General features: G+C 42.2%; 1 protein-coding gene across 2 annotated transcripts; it reads left to right on the plus strand.

The window, feature by feature from the left end:
- Positions 1-703: 703 nt before the first annotated feature.
- On the plus strand, positions 704-19,210 carry SNX3 (sorting nexin 3). Of its 2 annotated transcripts, XM_080616623.1 has the most exons (4): positions 718-1,031; positions 13,788-13,883; positions 14,259-14,383; positions 17,755-19,201. In XM_080616623.1, exons 1-4 carry the CDS (start codon positions 870-872, stop codon positions 17,858-17,860), a joined length of 489 nt encoding a protein of 162 aa, XP_080472749.1. In that variant the 5' UTR covers positions 718-869; the 3' UTR covers positions 17,861-19,201. The 2 variants fall into 2 exon arrangements, with proteins under 2 accessions (XP_080472750.1, XP_080472749.1); XM_080616624.1 differs by lacking the exon at positions 14,259-14,383 and having other exon boundaries at positions 704-1,031; positions 17,755-19,210.
- The last annotated feature ends 223 nt before the right edge of the window (positions 19,211-19,433 follow it).

The raw sequence follows: 19,433 nt of genomic DNA on the forward strand, positions 1-19,433 counted from the left end.
TTCACTACAGCACTGCCTTTTCCTGATCTTGATACAAACAGTTTTGTGCATGTCCACTGACAACACTGTTGCAAAAAATCATTTCTTATTCTTTTACACCAAGACCTAGGTTAAGCTTCTGACTAATAATACCAACTTAACCCACTTGGGGCTCCCCACCTGTAATGAACAGCAATCCTTCCTTTGTGCATTCTTGAAGGGCTGCAGGTGAAAAGTTGCAGTCGAAGAGTAATGCATTATTATTGTCATGTTAAAACATTCCCCGGTTTAAAAAGAAAAAAGCCTAGCCTGAATCCACCGCCGCTGCCTCTCTATCCTCCCGACCCACCGCACCCACAGAGGCCCCCGCATCGCCCTCACCGAGGGCTGGGCCCAGGCAAGCCGCCACGGGGCAGCTCGCACCGCCTCACACACACCCTGACCCCACAGGAGCTCCTTCCCCGGATGAGAAGGAGGTTTGCTGCGGACCCCAATGCGAGAGAAACCTGCAGGAAGGCCCGCACCACCCCCATGGAACCCCTCCCGCAGCGGAACCAAGCCCCGCAGCCTGCGCCGGGCCCGCCAAGCCAGCTCTCTCAGGTCTCACCCTCCTCCCGCGCACGCCGGGATCTGTAGTTCGGTAGGCGCCCGGCAGTGCAGGGCTTAGCGAGCGTGGCGGACCCTGAGGACTACAACTCCCAGCGTACCTTTCGCGCGGGCGGTGGACGCATCCGCTGGCGGCGGCGGCGGCGTGGGTGCGCGTTGCCGGGCAGTCAGCTGGCTGCGGGGCGATAAGAGGGCGGGCGGTGGGGGCGCTCTGGGCAAGCTCGCTCGGTCGCTTAAGTTCTGCCGCGCTCCTCTCGGCGGGGTGGTAAGGCGCCCGCTCCGCCATGGCTGAGACGATCGCGGACACCCGGCGGCTGATCAGCAAGCCGCAGAACCTGAACGACGCCTACGGGCCGCCCAGCAACTTCCTGGAGATTGACGTGGGTAACCCGCAGACCGTGGGGGTGGGCCGCGGCCGCTTCACTACCTACGAGATCCGCGTCAAGGTGAGCGCCCGGCTCGGTGGGGGGGTGGGAGGTAGCTGAGCGCTGCGGCCGGCCCAGTTTCTGCTTGCCGGGGGCCTGGGCGGGTGGCCGGGGGTGCCCATCGGGCAGCTCCGTGGGGTTCGTGCCCGCTCCTCCTGTGGCGGGCCCCGGGAGCGAATCGAGAGCATGGAGGGAGAATGCGGAGCCCGTGTCTCGGCGTTGGGCTCCAGTCGGCACTTACATAACCGGGCCGGGTGTCCCCGGGGCCGGGACGGCTGTGGCGGGCTGCCGTCGTCGTGTCCTTCAGAGCCCGTTTGACAGCTGGTGAGGTGGATACCACTGGGCAGGTGATGGCTGAGCGGCAGTGGGCTTCGCTCTCAGCATGAGAGCAGGGCCTGGCCCCTGCTGGCGGCTGGAGCTGGCAACTCTGGCGCTCTGGTGGCAGCAAAGGCAGTGCGCTTCGGCTGAAATAACCAAAGGACAAATGTTCTTTCGGCGCCACTGTGCACAACTGTCAATAGACCGAAATATTGCTGTACTGTGAGCAATCTGACTCTAAGTAAATAGAAGAGGGCGAACTCTCAGCTGCCTGAGGTGTAGTAATATGGGTGGATCTGCCCTGAGAACGAGGTCGTGTTCAGGATTTCAGCAGCCTCAAAAACCTGTAGAGAATGTGTAAATAAGTCTAGTGGGCACACATGCTGGGTCAGAGCTAGCTGAAGTGATAAGGTGAGTGTGTGTATAGGGAGGCCTTCCTGTTTGCTTTTGTACTTTAAATATAAATTGAGTGCCAAATAAGGCTGTTTTTCATGTGCTGTCAAATTTTTCTTGGTGACACTGGACTTCCTCCTAGCTGGAAGGGCAGTGTTCACTAGCATGCCCCAAAGGCTAATAGTCTTAAGCTTGAGAAAAGCTATGTGGAGTAATAAGGCCTTTCTCATTTCATAAACAGGGCTTGGAGGAGTGGACAGTGCAATGCAGTATCTATGGCACTGGTCCTTGCCTGTGCTAGTAGGGACTTGAGGCAGGACATCCTTTTAGTCTGTGCTTCCAGGGATGAGTTGAAAGATGACCTCTTTTTTTGTAACTTGTGGTTGAGTCTACTAACTTGTATAGCTTTACTCTTCTGCAGCAGGTTGAACATGGTCAGTTATTACAGGCAGTAATAGAGGAGGAAGAAGCCTCATTGACTCTCTGTGCCTATTTTTGCAGTATGGGTTCTTTTTTCACACAAAATGCACATGTCTTCATGGCAGGGAAGGCTTCAGCTGAGGGCTGCTGCCCTGGTCTCTAAAAGTCTAAAACCCTGTGTGGATTTTCTGGTTGAAGTTCTCAGCTTAGTGTAACTTTACTTAAAAAGCAACATCATTTGGGATCTAAAGCTATGAGGGAGGATACTTCTTTCATTCTTGACACTCCTAAATCGCCATGTCCCCTGGCTATTCTTATGTTTCAGGATGTGCTCATAAGGTGGGAAGAATAAACTGAAACAACTGTAACCTGTGTTTGGCCTCTGTGCGAGGACAAACTTGAACTTGCACACTTGTGTTTCATTAAGCTGCCCTAGCAGCCCACTTTGCAGAAGGATATAACTCTACCTTGTTGGAAAGTATTTGTGCCTTAAGTTCCTGATGATGTTCCTTTTTGTGAGATTGAGCATTTGGAATTGCTGCATGTAGGTAAGACAATACAAAAGGGACATAGCTGTGATATGGCCTTGGGAATGAGACCAAATTTACTGGATTTAAAATTTTTTTTTTTTCTTCCCCCCCACCCCACCCCCCCACCTCCAAAATCCCCAACTGAGGTTCTTCAGCAGAAAGGAAAGCAGAAAAGCAGGTTTTGAGACAGATCAGTATTAGCCCATCTGCTGTTTGGGTAGAAAATTCTGGATTGGTGTTGTAATGAAGACCTAAAAGTGACTTGAACAAACATACGCTGTGATAGTACTGTGACCTTCCTCTGTTCTTCCTCCCATCCTGACTATTATATAAACATTTCTTCCTCCCCCTCCTTACTTGCACCTCTGCATGTCTGTATACAGGACTGCTTCTGATACATGATCATTCCCTTTCCAGTTGTGTGCTACTTGTACACAGAGTTCATCCATGCTGTATACATTCACAGCTGTCAGGAACTGTAAATTGAGTTTTCTGTCTCTGTGTGCTGGAAGGCTAAAGAGCAGGTAATACAAGTCATGCAGAATTGCGTTCACTGTCTAAACTTGTATCAATTAACTGCTTCTCAGCAGAACATAGACCATGTTGCTAGTAACAGAAGTTTCAGTATGGGAGAAGAGTTAGAACTTGAATTGCTGTAGTATTTTATTTCTAAAAGATAGGTTTGTACTTTAAGCTGTTTGTTGGTGCATGGTGGGCATCAGCCTCCAGCCAGCCTCTGTGGTTTGATGACTGCTTTGTTCACAGAAAGTAGCAACTGACGCTTGCTGTGTCCCACAGTGGTGCTAGTAGTGGCAGCAGTACAAACCTGAGATGGAGTGAGTTACCTGTGCTGTATCTGGAAAACTATTTCTTCAACTAACATCAACATTAAAATGTTTAGGGGTTCAGAAATGGATAGCTTAACTGCTACCGAGTTTTGGTAAAACCTATTGGACAGGCTCATGCTATGGCTGGAAATCATGCTAAGCCAGAAACATTGTCAGAGAGGACACAGAGATTAAAGTTTGAATTAAAGCAATTAGACTTGTACCATTGCCATGGTGTTTACAAACTTGGTGTAAGGGTAATTCTATATTGCTTTGTCTGAGTCTCAAAGCGTAACTTTTTTTGGGAGAGATTGAGCTTGCTAGCAGGCACTTGAACTCATGTCGGATAATTAGTATCTCACAAAAAGTACTTGTGTGAAATACTGCAGAGTCCCCCCCAAGCTCTTACTGGCAAGCGTTCTGCTGGTATTGCAGCTGAAGCATATCTGTTGCCTGGAAAGCAACAAGTGGAACAACCTCATGCTTTAGTTCTTATATTGCTGTAGTCATCAGCTTCTGGTGGAAGTCGGAAAGCTTAATGGGGAACTTAAAAGTTTTGGGTAGACTGCTCAGCAGTATTACTAGATAAGTATTACTAGATAAGTACTAGATAGTATTACTAGATAAGCAAGTCAATTGTGTTTCAGTACTTACGAAAAACATTACTGTTTTCTAGCATGTGTGTCTGTGCAGGCTAGTGGGATGGCTGTGCACTGTGGTAAATGCATGGTACTTTCACAAGCAGTTAGGCTCAGAGTGCTGCAGGTAGAACGTATACAGCACTTCCAGTGGGGCAGCTTACTTCACAGAAGGTCAGTTGGTCAAAATATTGACTTTCTGAGCCTGAACTTGCATTAAATAGCATACTGTTCTTGGCAGACGGGACAAGGTGATGACAGAAAGCTTTCTGCTATAGCAGCCAGTATAAGACAGTGTGGTGGTATGCCACTGCAGTGCAGCTTGGCAGTGAAAGTCAAATGGCTTGTTCAGTAATGGTAAATACCATCCTTCAGTGCTAAAATAGGAAATCCGAGTGGATCATGTTCTTGACAGGGTGCTAGAGAATTTGCTCTCCATCAGCAGCATTAGACAGCGAGTTTGCATCATTCTAAGGTATTCTTTGTGTAAAGGCTTAGTGAGCTAAGAAAGAGAACAAAGCAATAGGGTATAAATCTCCAAGTGCTTTTTCTAGTGAAATAAAACTTCATATAGTAGTAATCTCATCTAAAGGTATCTAGATGGTCACAGTATGGTGATTGCAGTGGTCACAACTAGCATAATCAACTAGATGGCCTGCCAAAGTAATACAGCAAACTGCTTTGCTGCCTTTGCCTCTTGAGAAGTGTGAACCAACAGTTCAGTCTCAGTGTAAATACCCTTATATGCCATATGCTGCTTCTTGGGAATCTTTAGCTGTTCACTCGGGAACCACCACCAGAGGGGTAGTGGTTCCCTTCTACTTGTTACACATTTTCACGGTGGGCTTCTGCCTGTCAACACAGGCATGTGAATACATGATAATGTGTACAGGCTGTCGGCCAGTCCTCTGTCTGAATTCCAAGAAGCAAATGTAGAAGAAATGGCAGTTGTTATATTATCATCCTACAGCATGTCTGCAGTCCTCAATCCAGTTATCACCTGACTTCTATTGTACTTAAGACATAGTTTTCCGGGTAACTGGGTCAACAGGAATGTCTTTTCTCAAACAGATTCTGTGCAACAGCTTCAGTTGCTAAATCCTTTAAGGAGACAAGATAAGCTTTACAAGTTAACTCTGATCCCAGCAATTGGTGACATACTTTAGAGCCATACAGCCACTGTAAAAGCAGTGCCATAAGAGGTAAGCACATTGGTTAGAATACTGTCAACAAAGCATACAGATATCCAGGGACTTGCTGCATCTGGGAAAATATCCCTTTGTTCACACTGTATTATCTGTTATTGTTTCTGTAGAGGTAAAAGTGACTTCTGTGCTGCCTGTTTTAGTTGGGTTTGTCAATTAGACTAAAAGCTTAAATTATCTGTTGATGGTTAGTTAGAGCTTGCAGAGAAGTCATTAATAGTCAAACTGGCAGTTAGAATTATAATAAAATACCTGCTACAGGAGCTGCTACTTCAAGTAGTTAAATAATTCCTTTTAGTCAAACCAAAGTTAAACAAAAAGCCTTTGTCTTAATTCTATTCTTTAATACTGAATTGCCTCTAATCAGTGTGTTTAAACTTGACACTAAAGCATACCTTAGCTTCCTGGGGTCCCACAGCTCAGTGGCCTGTCTTGAGGTATAGAAGGGTAATGCCTTCCTGTTGTGCTTCCAAATGTGAAATGCATCACTTGAGTGGCACCAATGCTCTTGAAGGCAGCAGTCACCTCTGCTCTCTCTTCTGCAGAGGGACTTCTGTAGACCTGCAGAGGTGTTTGACTGTGTAGACCCAATGTGGGGAAGGAAATGAACACACAATCTGTGAAGTGCCTGCATTGTTAAAAATAACATTGGTCTCAAAGGATTGGGGAAGTATATCAAAGTACTGCTGAACTTGAGCTGCTTTTGAAAGTCTGTTCTCATCTTAACCCATTGTTTTCAAGACCTGTCTTGGATACAATACTTGCATTTCAGCATATTTATGGTAGTCTGACTTGAGTGGCTGATTTGATTTTGATTTCTGCAGTCAAAGTCAAAGTAAGATGGTAAATGAACTGAAAGTATAAATTGCTCAGACTGCACTTATCTTATGCTATGGCTTTGCAACGTGACATTCCTGATCTGGTGATTGTGCCTTTGAAATGCTGTTCTTGAACAGTGCCATATTTCCTGTCCTTCATGTGTTTAGCTGGGTTTGAAGTTGCAGGTTCTTCTCCTACCATGAGAAGAATCAAATCCGCTGGTATACATAGTTGACTTCATCATTGTTCAGTTTCATAGTAGGCGAAGCTTGTGGTGGGGTAAAGACTAAATACTGACTCAGTGTTAGATGTGTTTAGGGATGCATAATCAGCACTAATTCTTTCTCTACTACTGCAAATCTTGCATCACACTGCAAGTCTGCTCTAACTGTAGCTGAATTACTCTTCTAATATCCTATTCTAGACTGTGCTACCAGTTTTAGACTCCTCTTTGAAGGATAAAAATGCAGTGATTCTGGTGACTTTGTTCTGCAGCCCACCTTAAACATGCACTGTGCCATTGAGCACAGAAAAGGATATCCAGAAAAGGATAGCTGGAATGGTAAGAACTTCCCGGGACACTGACTAGAGAGACTGAAGTAGGGTGGCTTGGATGGAAGAAACTTCTGAAGCAAGGAGAGAGGATTTACAAGTCCATTGCATGTATTTACTCTGAGCAGGTGATTTTTCTGTAGAGGTTTTTTTTTATGAAACTAGGTTCAAGAGCCTCATCCAAAGGTACTGAACTGGTTTGGTGTTGATGTCTGTTACTGTGCAAATAAAATAGCCAAGTCTCTCGATAGTGCTTCATATTAGTATGTTAGTTTAACTGGTGACTTAGACTCTATTTCTGCACATACAATGTGGGCCTTGATTGTCATGTAGTAAGAGTGTGCTCTAGTACAGTGCTGAACAGATCAAACAAACAATGACTGGTCTTTGTAGGACAGATGGCTGTGATCCAGGTAGGCATATGATGCCAAAGTATTTTGATATGTTTTTATTGTTAGATGACTTGTCAAAAAAGTGTCAGCTTGAACTTCAGAGCAGTTGGGTCTCTTTCAACTGGGGAAATTAAATAATGCAGTGTAGATGTGAGCTTCTAACTGTAGGGGAAGTATTTGCTTTAAAAGTTTTTTTTTTACTTGGTAGTGCAATGCCAGTTGCACTACTAGAGGCTGTTTTAGTAAGTAAATAATCCGAATGCCTATGAAGCTATAGCACAGAGCAAAGGGTCTGAAGTTGCTGTTACAACTTTTTTTGATGTGAGAAGGATGGAGAAGCCCTAATCTTCTGCTCAAGGTATAAAAAAAAAATACTTTACTGGCTGAAGACAGGTCCATGAACGTATTTCTTATGTGGTTACTTAAGAATGCAGCTCAAAGCTGCTGTCATGGGAGGATCTTCTCTGGCACATGACGGTACAGTCTGTGTTGGCCACAAAGCCAGTCCTGAAAGTTTAGCTAATAGCTAGCATATAGCAGCTTTACTCTAAAATCCAGAGGAAAATGAAGCTGCCTCTTAAGTGGTTTAAAGCTGCCTCTACACCTGGAAATAATGCTTCAGAGAGACTATGGGCCTAAGCTGCAGCACCTGCCAAATTTGAAGGTATGCTACAAATTAAAGAATGAGTGTTACTATTCCAATAAAAACTGGAAATATGAAGAATTTTTTGTTGTGGTGTTCTTGGGTTTTATGGGGGTTGTTTGGTGGGGTTTTCTTCTTTTTTTTTTTTTTTTTCTACTTAATGTGCCTATGTCTATGCCAGTTATTTCTTGCTTCTTACATGCTTATGAAGTGTAGGGATGCTGGACTGTCTCTAGCTCACAAAGCATGTTAAAACTTTTGTTCCTGATTAAAAACTATCAATTGCAGCAATTCACTGCAATTTGTTGGCTCCATTTGACTGTAGCTGGTAGATGTCAGCTAATGATGCTAAAGCATCAACTTAATGTGATCCCTTTTCAGTCATTCTCAATGAGGAATGAATGGTAACATTACAGTAGGCCAAACCAGAGCTTATGGCAGTTACACCTTGCAATCATGTAAAAGTAGCAATCCCTTCTCTTTAAAAGGAGTATTTGGTATGCCAGAGGAGGTTTTGGCTTGCTAACCCTGAAATGGTTACCTGGAGTTACTAATTCTGTCTGGGTGTTGTAAAAGCCTATGCCTGAATGTGCCCTTCTTAAAGTAGGCTTCTGTTTTTACCTTTGGCTTCTAAGCATGAAATCCAAAGAATAAAGAATCCCTAAACAATGTTTTTCTAGACTTAACTCTGCTTTGAGCTGTTTGACCATGGCACACCATAGTTCAGCTGTTCATGATGATGGTGAACTTTGGATCAGATGGCGATAGATGCTGCTTGGCTAACACCCAGACACCCCTACATTAATTTTCATAGAGCAGCTCTGGGCTCAAGGTGTTTGACTTGGCAAAAGTTAACTCCTGTCTAAAATCTAATAGTCTTTGTGTTGGAATTAGGTTTTTGCTGCTTTAGTCTTCAAGCTGGGAAGCATCCTAGCTCCATGTCTCGGGGCTTTGGAATGGGAAACTCTATAGTTCTTGGTATCGCTTAGGTCAGCATTGTTTAAAACTCAGGTGTATACAAATGGTCGTATTTTTCAGTGTTCTATTAGTTTCAGATTTTTTGTCTGTAATGTACCCTCAGTAGACCTGGAGGTCAATTAGATGAAAGGGGAGGTAGAATTCTGCTTTGATCAAAATGACTGAAACTTAAACAAGTAACAACCTCTTAATCTGACCTTTTGCAGTGGGGAAAGGTTTTACTTCATAGAAGTTTGCCTTCTTGCTTGCTTTTTATAATTGTAGGAAATGGGGAGGTAGCCACTTAAGTTGGGAAGGAAACAAGTCACTGGCAAGGTTTCTGCAACAACAGTGCACTGCTGGACCCAGTTTCTTGTACTGAAGGGCAGCAGGCTCTTGTGTTAAGAAAACTATACTTTTCTATCCTCCCTGAATGCTACTTTCTGTAATACCCCAGAGCTCTTACTGGCTGTTTGTAAGTGTAGCTGAAGGGTGTAGTCTCTTGACAGATTACAGCTTCTATGAAGAGATAGTAAGAAGCTTAGGTTTAGCTTCTGAGAGTCAAGGCCACAAAATTCTATCAGAAGTGAGCTGAGTGCTTTCTTTCACTGTTTTAATGGAAATAGAGATGTATCAAGGCTACCATAACCTACTTGAAAAGACAGCATCAAAGTAGGTACGGTGGCAACACTGCAGCTTTATCCTCAGTCTGTTAGGAGTGGGAGACATGGGCGATGCAGGGCTGCTGCTGAATGTCTCATTGGCAGATGAGGAAATGAATCAAATTCACCACAGAAACTATCCTGGACAGCTACTGCTATAGAGCTTTTGCAGCTGTGGGGTGGACTGGGCTGCCGTGACATTCAGAGTCAACCTTGTGGAGTGTCAGTATGTCCTCTGAAGGAGTCCAAATGCAATTGGCTTTCAATTTATGTCTGGAAACAAATTTGTAGGAGCAAGTCTGGCTATTTGCAAGGCTTTTTGCACTCACTGGATAAATTAATCTAGTCTAGATAACAGAACACTTAAAACTTCTTAGAGTTATGAGGTAATGTATTTAAAGTACTCTAGCTTTCCTTCCTGCAGTTAAGGTAACTCATATACCAGAATGGCTGCACTGGGGAGGTGTGTATCTGTAGCTGAATGGGCAGTATTGACTAGTACTCAAACTACTTGCATTCTGCCTGTGAAAGTCTCTTCAGTTTTGTATATATATACACAATTCTGGGACTTCTGACTGGGCACAGCTCAGGGATGGACTGAAGCAACAGCTAGAAAATTTACCTGATTATCCAGATTACTGCCTTAGGACTGTCATTTGCTTCTGAGGTGTACTGGGAACCTCCTGAGCTTAGAGTTGGACTTGTAGTTTGAATATGTTGTGACATAAATGTAGCTGAAGAAACATGCTTGCTATGAATACAGGTTTTGTCCTGAAATCTGTTAGCAGGCAACCACCGCTTCCCATTAGCAGTTTGATGAACCCTAACCAAATGTAGAAACTCATTTGGCATCTGAATGGAAGAATGCAGGAGTGACTTAAGGGTGTGGGTTTGTCATCTGCTGTTTAACTATGTGATTGGCACCAGTTCTGACAATGTTTATTTCATTGTACTAGCTTGGCCATTAACTCACCCAGCAGAATACAGACTGAAAGCCTAATGGGTGTCTGCATATGGTCTGATACAGAAACAGTGCTAGACAGAATCTGTCTTGCCTTAATTCTGTGCTTAGGATTTGGGGCTATGTGGGACTTTACAGAGCTGATTTATTTGCCCTCCTGGAATAATGCTTTATCTGTAATTGAGTAGTGACTTTTGGTTGTCTGGTCTCTTGGGTAATGCATAATCCTATCAGGTTGAGGGCTTGCACTCAAACTGCTAAAAGGCATGATTTTGGACTAGGCAGTTGTTGAAAATGTTCTTAATAAAAATTAGACTAATTATTACACTGTAGAAGAAGCAATTGCTGCGGTAATTTGCTAAATTTATCAAAGGAATGAGCTATGCTCCAGGGTCTGTGCCAAACTGGGTCATGAGTTTCATGATGGTAGACTTTGCAGATCAGCAGGCCAGAAAGCCAACACTGTAATGCTGAATGAGCTTTGGGAGATGTGTTTGTGAAAATGAAACTAGCCTGACTTTAAGTTTTGTCCTTACTCTTATCTCTGTTCTAGCAGGCAAACAAAGCACTAACAGTGTTCAGAATAGCTCCCAGCACCTTAGTGACTAAACAAAGATAACTCTCAACATAAACTGTGAAGCTGAAAATAACTCTTTTGATATCCTCTGTGGTCTTGAAGTGACACTTCAATAGAAGTTGATGCCTTAGGATTGTTTCCCTCTACCAAATTCTTGTCCAATCATAGCTAAAGCTTCAGCAGCTTTCTAGCTTGTTTCATGAAAGTCATGTACCCATGATAGGTGGAGGCAATCGGACATGCAGAAGTCCTTCGTGCCAAAGGAACAAGTGATCTGCTCAAGCAGGATAATCATCCTTGGTGAGAAAGGCACAGCAGTAACCTCAGGTGTTAATGTATTCCGAGTTAAAAATATGGAGCTAAGGTGTAAGTTAAGGAGTATAAACAGGACTATGAAATTGCCTTTTTTTTTTTTTTTTTTCTTTTTTCAGTAGATCCTGCCTAACAGCTGTATCTGAAGAATGCAGCTCTGTCAGTACTATCTTCTTAGAGGAAGGAGAATTGGTGTAGTTTCTGGCTTTTAAGAAACATGAGGTTTAGAAGTTTTAATTCATACCTAGACTAAAGGACGGGGCACACGTTTTCCTTTAACATGTAGTTCTCAAGTTGTGACTTGTAAGCCACTTAGCATAATGGGAGCCTTCATTACAGACATTTCCAGTGCTTATGAGCAAAACTGGAGATTTTTCAACTGGAGGGGAAAACAAGGTACTCTGTCCTTTTCACCCACTTGCTAGCTGGGCTAGCATGCCAAAAGTTCAAAAGGGAATGTAGAAGGTAAAACAAGCTCAGTTGGCACTTCTGCTACCACATTATACCTGTAAGCCTGATATGTTGATTAGAGATTAACTTTCATAGACTTCATGCCCAGAAGCATGAAATGAGTTCCTGAAGACCTGGGAACCCATTGCTTTTAGCTGCTTTTATTCAGTTTTAATCCCTCTTGTAAGTAACTTGAGAGGAGAAAGTAATATTTTTTTGCAGGTGAGAGCCTGTGTGTTAAATATGGTAAAGGACTTTATATCCAAGATGCTGACAAAGAATTGGTGTTGTAATGTGGAAGGCTGAACTTAGTTAAAAAGCCAGTAGCTGAAATCAGAGAAAAATAATCCAGTAGTTAACTTCTGGGAGTCTCCTTCATGCACTCTGGGGGATCTAGCTTTATTCACTCTTCAGTGAGTATTCTTATCCTCAAGACAAGAGTGTTTCTTTAGAAAGTTTGACTTCTGACACAATAGTCTTAAGTGCAACTTCATTATTAGTCACTGGTACAATCAACAATGTTTTACCTTGGAAGGAGAGCAAAGATTTCATAACAAAATATTTTGTACTTTATCATTTAAGTGTGGACTAAATAGCATGTGAAAGTACACAGTTAACTCTTCAAGTACTTTTGCACTGTGACTGCCAAAAACTTGTTATTGGTTGGCAGTAATGCAGTGGCCCATAGTCATAGTCCTGCCTAGTGCAGGAGAGTGTCTCTGCAACTAAACCTGTTTTGAGCAGCCAGAAGTATCACTCAATGAAAGCTTAAGCATTAACAGTCTACAGATGATACTGGGATATCCACTCAAACTGTGACCAGAATATGAGAACTTATTTTTTTGTTGGTTTATTTTTAACTTGTAAGCTATTAGCTGAAAATGGCTACTGTGGTTCTGCCAACAGGAAAACTGGGGATAACTGTAGTCCCATGTGAACATCAGCTTCCTAGGGTACTTCTCAGCAGTCTTATTTTGAGGTGAAGACAGTAATATGCAGTCTGACAGCAAGCTTTGGTCTGTTAACTGCTGGTTATGTATGGCAATTACAGACTTTTGATCTTGCTTTTAGTAGGTCAGATGCCTACAAACATTTTTGTAACACCCTAGCCAGTTTGATACCTCAGTGTCATTTAAACTTCAGATTGTGGTCTTGGATCTTGGGATGACATCTAATCCTAATGACATCTGGGGATGTCATTAAGAGTGCATTCTCAATGTCTACTCTTAAAATAATGTTTAAGTTGGATTATAACAATAGTGTAACACTGCACCCCAAAAATGAACAGAAGCAGTATAGGCTCTCCTGAGTTAGTGTAAGGTCACATACCAGGGTGCTTGTTTATTTAACATGGTATTGTGCAGCATTATAGCCTTGTTTCCATTTGACTGTTTCAAGGGTATTAGAATTGAGTGCTGACTCCTAGCCTTGTTCAGGAAAATTCTACCTTATCAAGCTCTGCTTGGGATAACTTTGTAACAAACCAGTGTGATCTCATCACCACTGAATGTTACGTTGCATCTCCACCTTATTGACATCTTTGGAGCTATTCAAACTTGGCAGCTTGTGCTATCTTCAGCTTCATCTGTCCTGAATGGATTCACTGTAGGACTTAATAGTTTTGCTTTTGAAAATGTTGGAAGCCAAGGTGTATCAGGTAGCGGAAAAGTACAGGAAGCTTGGTTATGTTCCATGCTGATACCTGAAACACTCACTTAAATACAGTAAGAGGAGCCTGTGTGGATTGTGAAGATTTTTCTCTTCTCCCTTCCAATTTCATGCATATATTGGCATTGGGAATTCAGTTCCTGAGACAGTAAGAATAGCACATGCTTGTGCAACCTTAGGAACATATCCTTAAGTGGCCAGCAAATCTGCTATTCTATTAGGTGATACGGTGTCAAAATACCAGTGATTAGGATACTGTATAAATGAGGCCCACAGTTAAGCAGTTTGAGGCACAACTTGTGTAGCTTACCGAGCTTTATTGGTATTTCTGTATCTTGAGTGTTTCTCAGTACTGTTGTTGCTTAAGTAAAACTAATGTATAACTCAACAGCTTGCTTCTGCTTATCAAAACTTCTAATTTATCTAATCAGTATCTTATATTCTTGTTCTCAGACAAATCTACCTATTTTCAAATTGAAAGAATCTACAGTCAGAAGAAGATACAGTGACTTTGAATGGCTAAGGAATGAACTAGAAAGAGAAAGCAAGGTGGGTAAAATGAAAGGTAAATACAAGTCTTTATAGACATAGAAAGAGTAGTGGTGCTAAAATGTTATTATGTTATAAAGCATATATCAGAGCAGATATTGTGCTTGAAAATGTCCAGAACTAAAACACTGTAAAACTTAGTAAACCTCAGTTATACAATGCTATACTGGCTGCTTAATGGTTTGGAGTTAATTGAGAGTTAAACTACTTGAATTCAGCTTACATCTATGGGCAGACACTGTTCTTCTCTGGTCGTGTCATCTTACTTCACTAGGGATGTGATTGAGTTGGATCCTCTAGGAAGAGGAGGTAGCAGAGGAGGTGTATAAACTTGCTTTCAGGCTGTGCTTAAGGATGCTTTTCTAAATCTTTCAGGTTGTGGTACCACCTCTGCCAGGAAAAGCTCTTCTCCGTCAGCTCCCCTTCCGAGGAGATGATGGCATATTTGATGATTCCTTTATAGAGGAAAGGAAGCAAGCTCTTGAACAATTCATAAACAAGTAAGTGCTTGTTCTAGTTACGTGGAGGCAACCCCAGAACTCTGCTCTGAAAAACTGAATTAAAACTGCTAGTCCTCTAACTAGGGTAGTTGCAGCTAGGTCCAGAATGATAACTTTTACTAATCTTGCAATAGGACATGCTAACATTGCTCATCCAGTGTTCAGTTAGATATCTTAATGCCTACCTGAGCAGCTGTTGTTAATTTATGTAAATTACTAGTAAAATTATAGCATTCAAATAGTTCTACTTTTCATTTCTGAAAAGGTATCCTCCACTGCGTGAACAATGGAGCTTACAATGGGCTTACAGCAGTTTACTTTGATTGCAGATGTGAGGTTTTATCAGCTTGTGTAATGATGCATATTTTCTCTAATCATCATGAGAATCTTTTTGAAGATGTAAAACCACTACCTGAGGTACGCACATGCAAGGTTTGAAATAGACACTTTGGGTTTTGTCACTGCCTTTCAAAGGGTTAGCAGAAATTACAGTAACAGTCTTATGATTCTTTTTCTGCCATCTGACACTACTAACTGCCGTCTGTATATTGACCTGAAGAGCTACCTTAGTCTCTTTAGCAGTGAGGATCCAAACAGTGTGTAAGAAGGAATACTGTCAGTTAACCAGCTCTGCTAGTCTCCAGAGCAAATGCTCTTCAGACCAACTGGATTTGGGACTGCTCCCTTTTAAAAGTTCAAGCTTGTCAGTTCCACTGGCATTCTAACATTGTTCAATAGTAATGATGTTTAACAGGAGCAGAGGATGTTTGTGAGTTGAGCCATAATTCAGAAGAATCTGCTTGTCAGTTGTTGTTAGTCAGTTCAGGCATGTGGCTTGGAGTTGCAAATGACAGTGACCGTGTGAAGTCTCTGAAGTTTTTTTTTCACATAGTTGCTTGTTAACTCAATTTAGTGGTATTGTTAATGGTTCTGAGCAGGTAAAATGCTTCAGACTGCTCTTTGTTCAAAGACAAGTGGAATGAATTTCCAAGGCATCTAGTTTTCCATTCACACTACATGAAGGCAGATGGAATGTGTTTGGGGGTTTGTTTTTTAAGGCTGTACAATCAAAGCAGTCATGACTGTAAAATACAGCTTTTATCCATGCAGGCTTGGGATTCTACATTAAATGCAGAAAGCTTTACTGAAAACTTTCTATGCTGAGTTGAGTGATATGTGGGGGAAGAGGGCTGTTCATGTTCTGAAGCAGTTGATAGTGAAGCAGTCATCTTGAATGGAATCTCTAAAAAACTCAGTATAGCTAACAGAAATGGAGTGGCCAGTTTACTAGTATCACTTATTCAGTCCTACAGCAAGTAATGCATTGATCTTGTGGAAGTATAAGACTTCTTGGTCAGTTTTTCTTCCTTTGAAACAAAATCAGACTGTTAATGTTGATATTGATGTAGTGGCAGACTTAAGTACAGCTGGAACAAGGCTCTTCAGGCACAGTTCCCAGTTATTCAACCTCATCAATTTATTCTAATGGCATCAAGCAAATATCACTAAATTTCTGAACCACATAGAAGCTTTAAGGCTTGGCTTCTATGAAATACTGTGAGTACTAGTGAACTTAGACTTGAATGTAATTTGCATCATATGTGCGTATTACTGCAATCTCAAAGATGGTCTTTGCTTCTAGACCTAGTCTCTCAGATAACTGTTATCACTGTATCCAAAAAAGACATGGCACTGGTGCCAGTTCTTGATAATCCTGGAAGAGGGGCGGTGAGAGAAGCTTTGTCCCTCCAGATATAAAATCTAGAGGGACTATATCACAGCAGTGCAGCTTGAGTCAGCTCTTTTGGGCCAGCTTGCTCTTTTCTACCTGAATCTGACCTTGGGGTACATGAATATTCTTGAAGTAGCAGCTGTTAAGTGAGTGTCACCTTAGTGAAAAATACTGAGGAAAAGGCAGTGCAGAGCAAGATACTCATGTGAAGCCAAGAGCTGAATCTGAGGGATCAGATCTAGTCTTGCCATTCAGCCGCCAATTTGCAAGACTTCCTGAACAGGAGAATGAATATGCTGCTGCCTCGTCATCTTCTCCTGTGTATTTTTTCCTTAAAGTTCAAGCAGCTGCAGTCTGATGGGGATGAGACTCAAAGTAGTTATTCCAGACTGTCTTCCTTGTGAACTAATGCTTGAGATTGCTGCTGATTTATTAGAACCTGGCAAGATTGATAGGCTTTATGACTGCACTTGAAATAATCTTAGTGCTGAATAGGACAGCTCAGCTTCCTTAAAGGACACAATGACAAGTGATCAGTGACAAGTGAATCTGTCCAGTGGTGAAATAAGCACTGATATAAATACATCTGGAGAAGATGCACCAAAGTGCTTGAAAGTACTGATGCTGAGCCACTGGAGTTGACAATGTACTACATGTTCAACTAGATATAATTTCCATTTAGAGTAGAAATGTTCCGACAGATATGGGGGCCATAAGGCTGACATAAGCTGCCCTAGGAAGGATGGGAGGTTTTCTGTCTTCAAGGAAGTAAGCCTGTCTTGATTGACCAAACTGGATGTAACTTTTTTGACACCAAGCTGTTTTAGGTTTTTGTAAGCGATCGACTTCCAAGGATTCTGGTACTCTTGGATTTTTATCTACACAGAAGGCTTCATTGCATTTTAAGGGTTTAAATGTATACCTTGTGGGTTTCTTCTGAGCTTTGGAGTGTCTTCTAATTCAGTTTCAGCTCCTTTACTGCTAAAAGGATGGTGGCTGAGTCTTTATGTGGAACAAACCTAAATCTGCGGTAGAGATTCTGGTCTCTTCTAGCACAGACAAGCTCTATGTCTCTTATGTCTCATGTCTAAAGATACCTGCAATAAACAGAGTGGCCAGTACCCTCTGGCTGTGCATCTGTGCTGCTTGCACATGCAGGCATGACCAGTGACCGTGGTTAAAGACACTGCTCTAAGCAGCATGGGAGCCTTCAGAAGACCTTCACACCCCCTGGTGGAGTAAGTTTTTAACTCTGCCTGGGCTAACTGCTATTGAATTAGACTGAGACTGAGGAGTTAAAGCGGCCTTTAGAAGGGTGTCCCGCGTCAAAGGCATCAAGACCTGTAAAAATCTGCTTGGCTTGCTTAACTTTAGGCTTCTTAATGCTAAGATGGTAGTCCTCTTATTTGCAGGTGACAGATGATGAAGTAACATGAAGGGGTAGCTCTGGGTTCCTGTGGACTAATTTCATCTAGGAGAAAATAACAAGTCTTGCTGTTAGACATCATTCCAGTCACCAGTGGTGACCTGGAAGTGAGATCTGTGCCTAAGTGCAGAGCCATATATTACTGGTATAAAACCTTGCTAGCTGCAAGTAGGCTTGATTTGTTAGCACTAATGCTTGTGTTTTCCTCTCCAGGGTTGCAGGTCACCCACTGGCACAGAACGAGCGCTGTCTTCACATGTTCTTACAAGATGAAGTAATAGACAAAAACTACACACCATCCAAAATAAGACATACTTGAGTTCTGAAACTGTCTTCTCAAATATTAGTGGTTCTTATGCTTGGTTTCAAGAGGTTGTATTTTGTCTTAGCATGCTGAGGATAAACAGGCACGAAGTTTCCACTAACATCAGTACACTGCTTGATCTTTGTGTATGCTTTATAGCATTAAAGAACACACTTGTCTTCTATCTAAATCCCTCTGAATTCTCAATTTAAAAGTATTATACTATGAGACCATCCACCCCTTGCAATGTCTCACAAACCTTTCCACTCTTATTTGCAATGACTTACAATGTTTACTGACTTGGCCTTACTTGAACTCACAGTTGTAGTGTCACGTGTTCACTTGTATTTGACTAAATTGCTATGCTGTTTCTGAGGTAGTCATCTGTCTGAACCTGTGTAGAAAGACTGCTTTATTTCTGATACCCTGTATGAGAAACACTTATGCAAATGTCTTCAAGCTTATAAAACACTTTATACTGAAGTAATGAGGGAATTATCTTTATATTCTGTAAGAGGAAAAATCAAATTTATATACTAAAGTAACTTGTCTAAAGTTTTGAAATAAAAGTGAAAATGCACTTCAAATGTGTTGTCACTCTTGACCTTGAGTGTGGGGTATCTCATGTTTTCTGAGAAGCATGGACTTGACTATCAGTGAACTGGTGTTTCAGCCTTGTGATGATCTTCTGCAGTGCACTCTTGTGTTACTAACAGACAGCACTAAATACCCTTAGATGTTTGTGCTTGCCGCTCAAGTGTTAAAGAACATATAAAGATATTGAAGGCTGTTCCTATGTTGTGGAGCCACAGCTGCAACCCTGCTTGTGATAGGCAGGCAGCAGATTTGTAGCTTCAATAAACTTGCAAAAGAGTACCTTTCCTACCGGGTATGAGAGGCATCAATCTAGCTTCAACTAGCAAGTGGAAGTTATCCTACAGAGAAATGAATGTTGACATAACCTGTGAAACATTATAGCTTCATTCCTAGATTAAAGTAGCTCTCTACAAATACAGTTAGGGACACGAAGTCATACAAGTATGCTATAAGATGTGCTCAAAAACCACTTCCCTGAGCATTAAAGGAAGGGGGGGAAGCTGTAGAATTGTGCTTGCATAACCACCAGTGAAATGCAGGTGGTTGGTGCCTGAACTGCAGCTCACAAGCAATACTGCTGAAGTCTTTTTTTCTCACTAGATGCTTTTATGGCTGGAGATGTGCCTTAGTGCTTCCAAATGTGACAACGGCATGACCTGCCCAGATGTTCATGAAATCAGATTCAAAAGTGTGCTAGTAACAATCTGATCCAGTATTTTGTGCTATTTGGTAACTGTACCTGTTGGCTTAGATGTGGCTTTACTGCTTTTTCCTTATAATACTTATCACTGTCAAGAACGTTTATAGACTTGCTGTCAAAGTTACTAGTTTCCTTTCACTAAGACCATTAACCTCTTTTATGGCAATCTGGGTGTAAAAGATAGCACTGACACAACAGTGGTGGCTGACTGGATTATATGTAGTGCTAGTACATAGCTACACTGAACAGTGGATGCTCAAGTAATTGCCCTTTCTCCCTCACACTAAACAG

Source organism: Psittacula echo, assembly GCF_963264785.1.
Source record: "Psittacula echo genome assembly, chromosome: 4".
NCBI lineage: Eukaryota > Metazoa > Chordata > Aves > Psittaciformes > Psittacidae > Psittacula > Psittacula echo.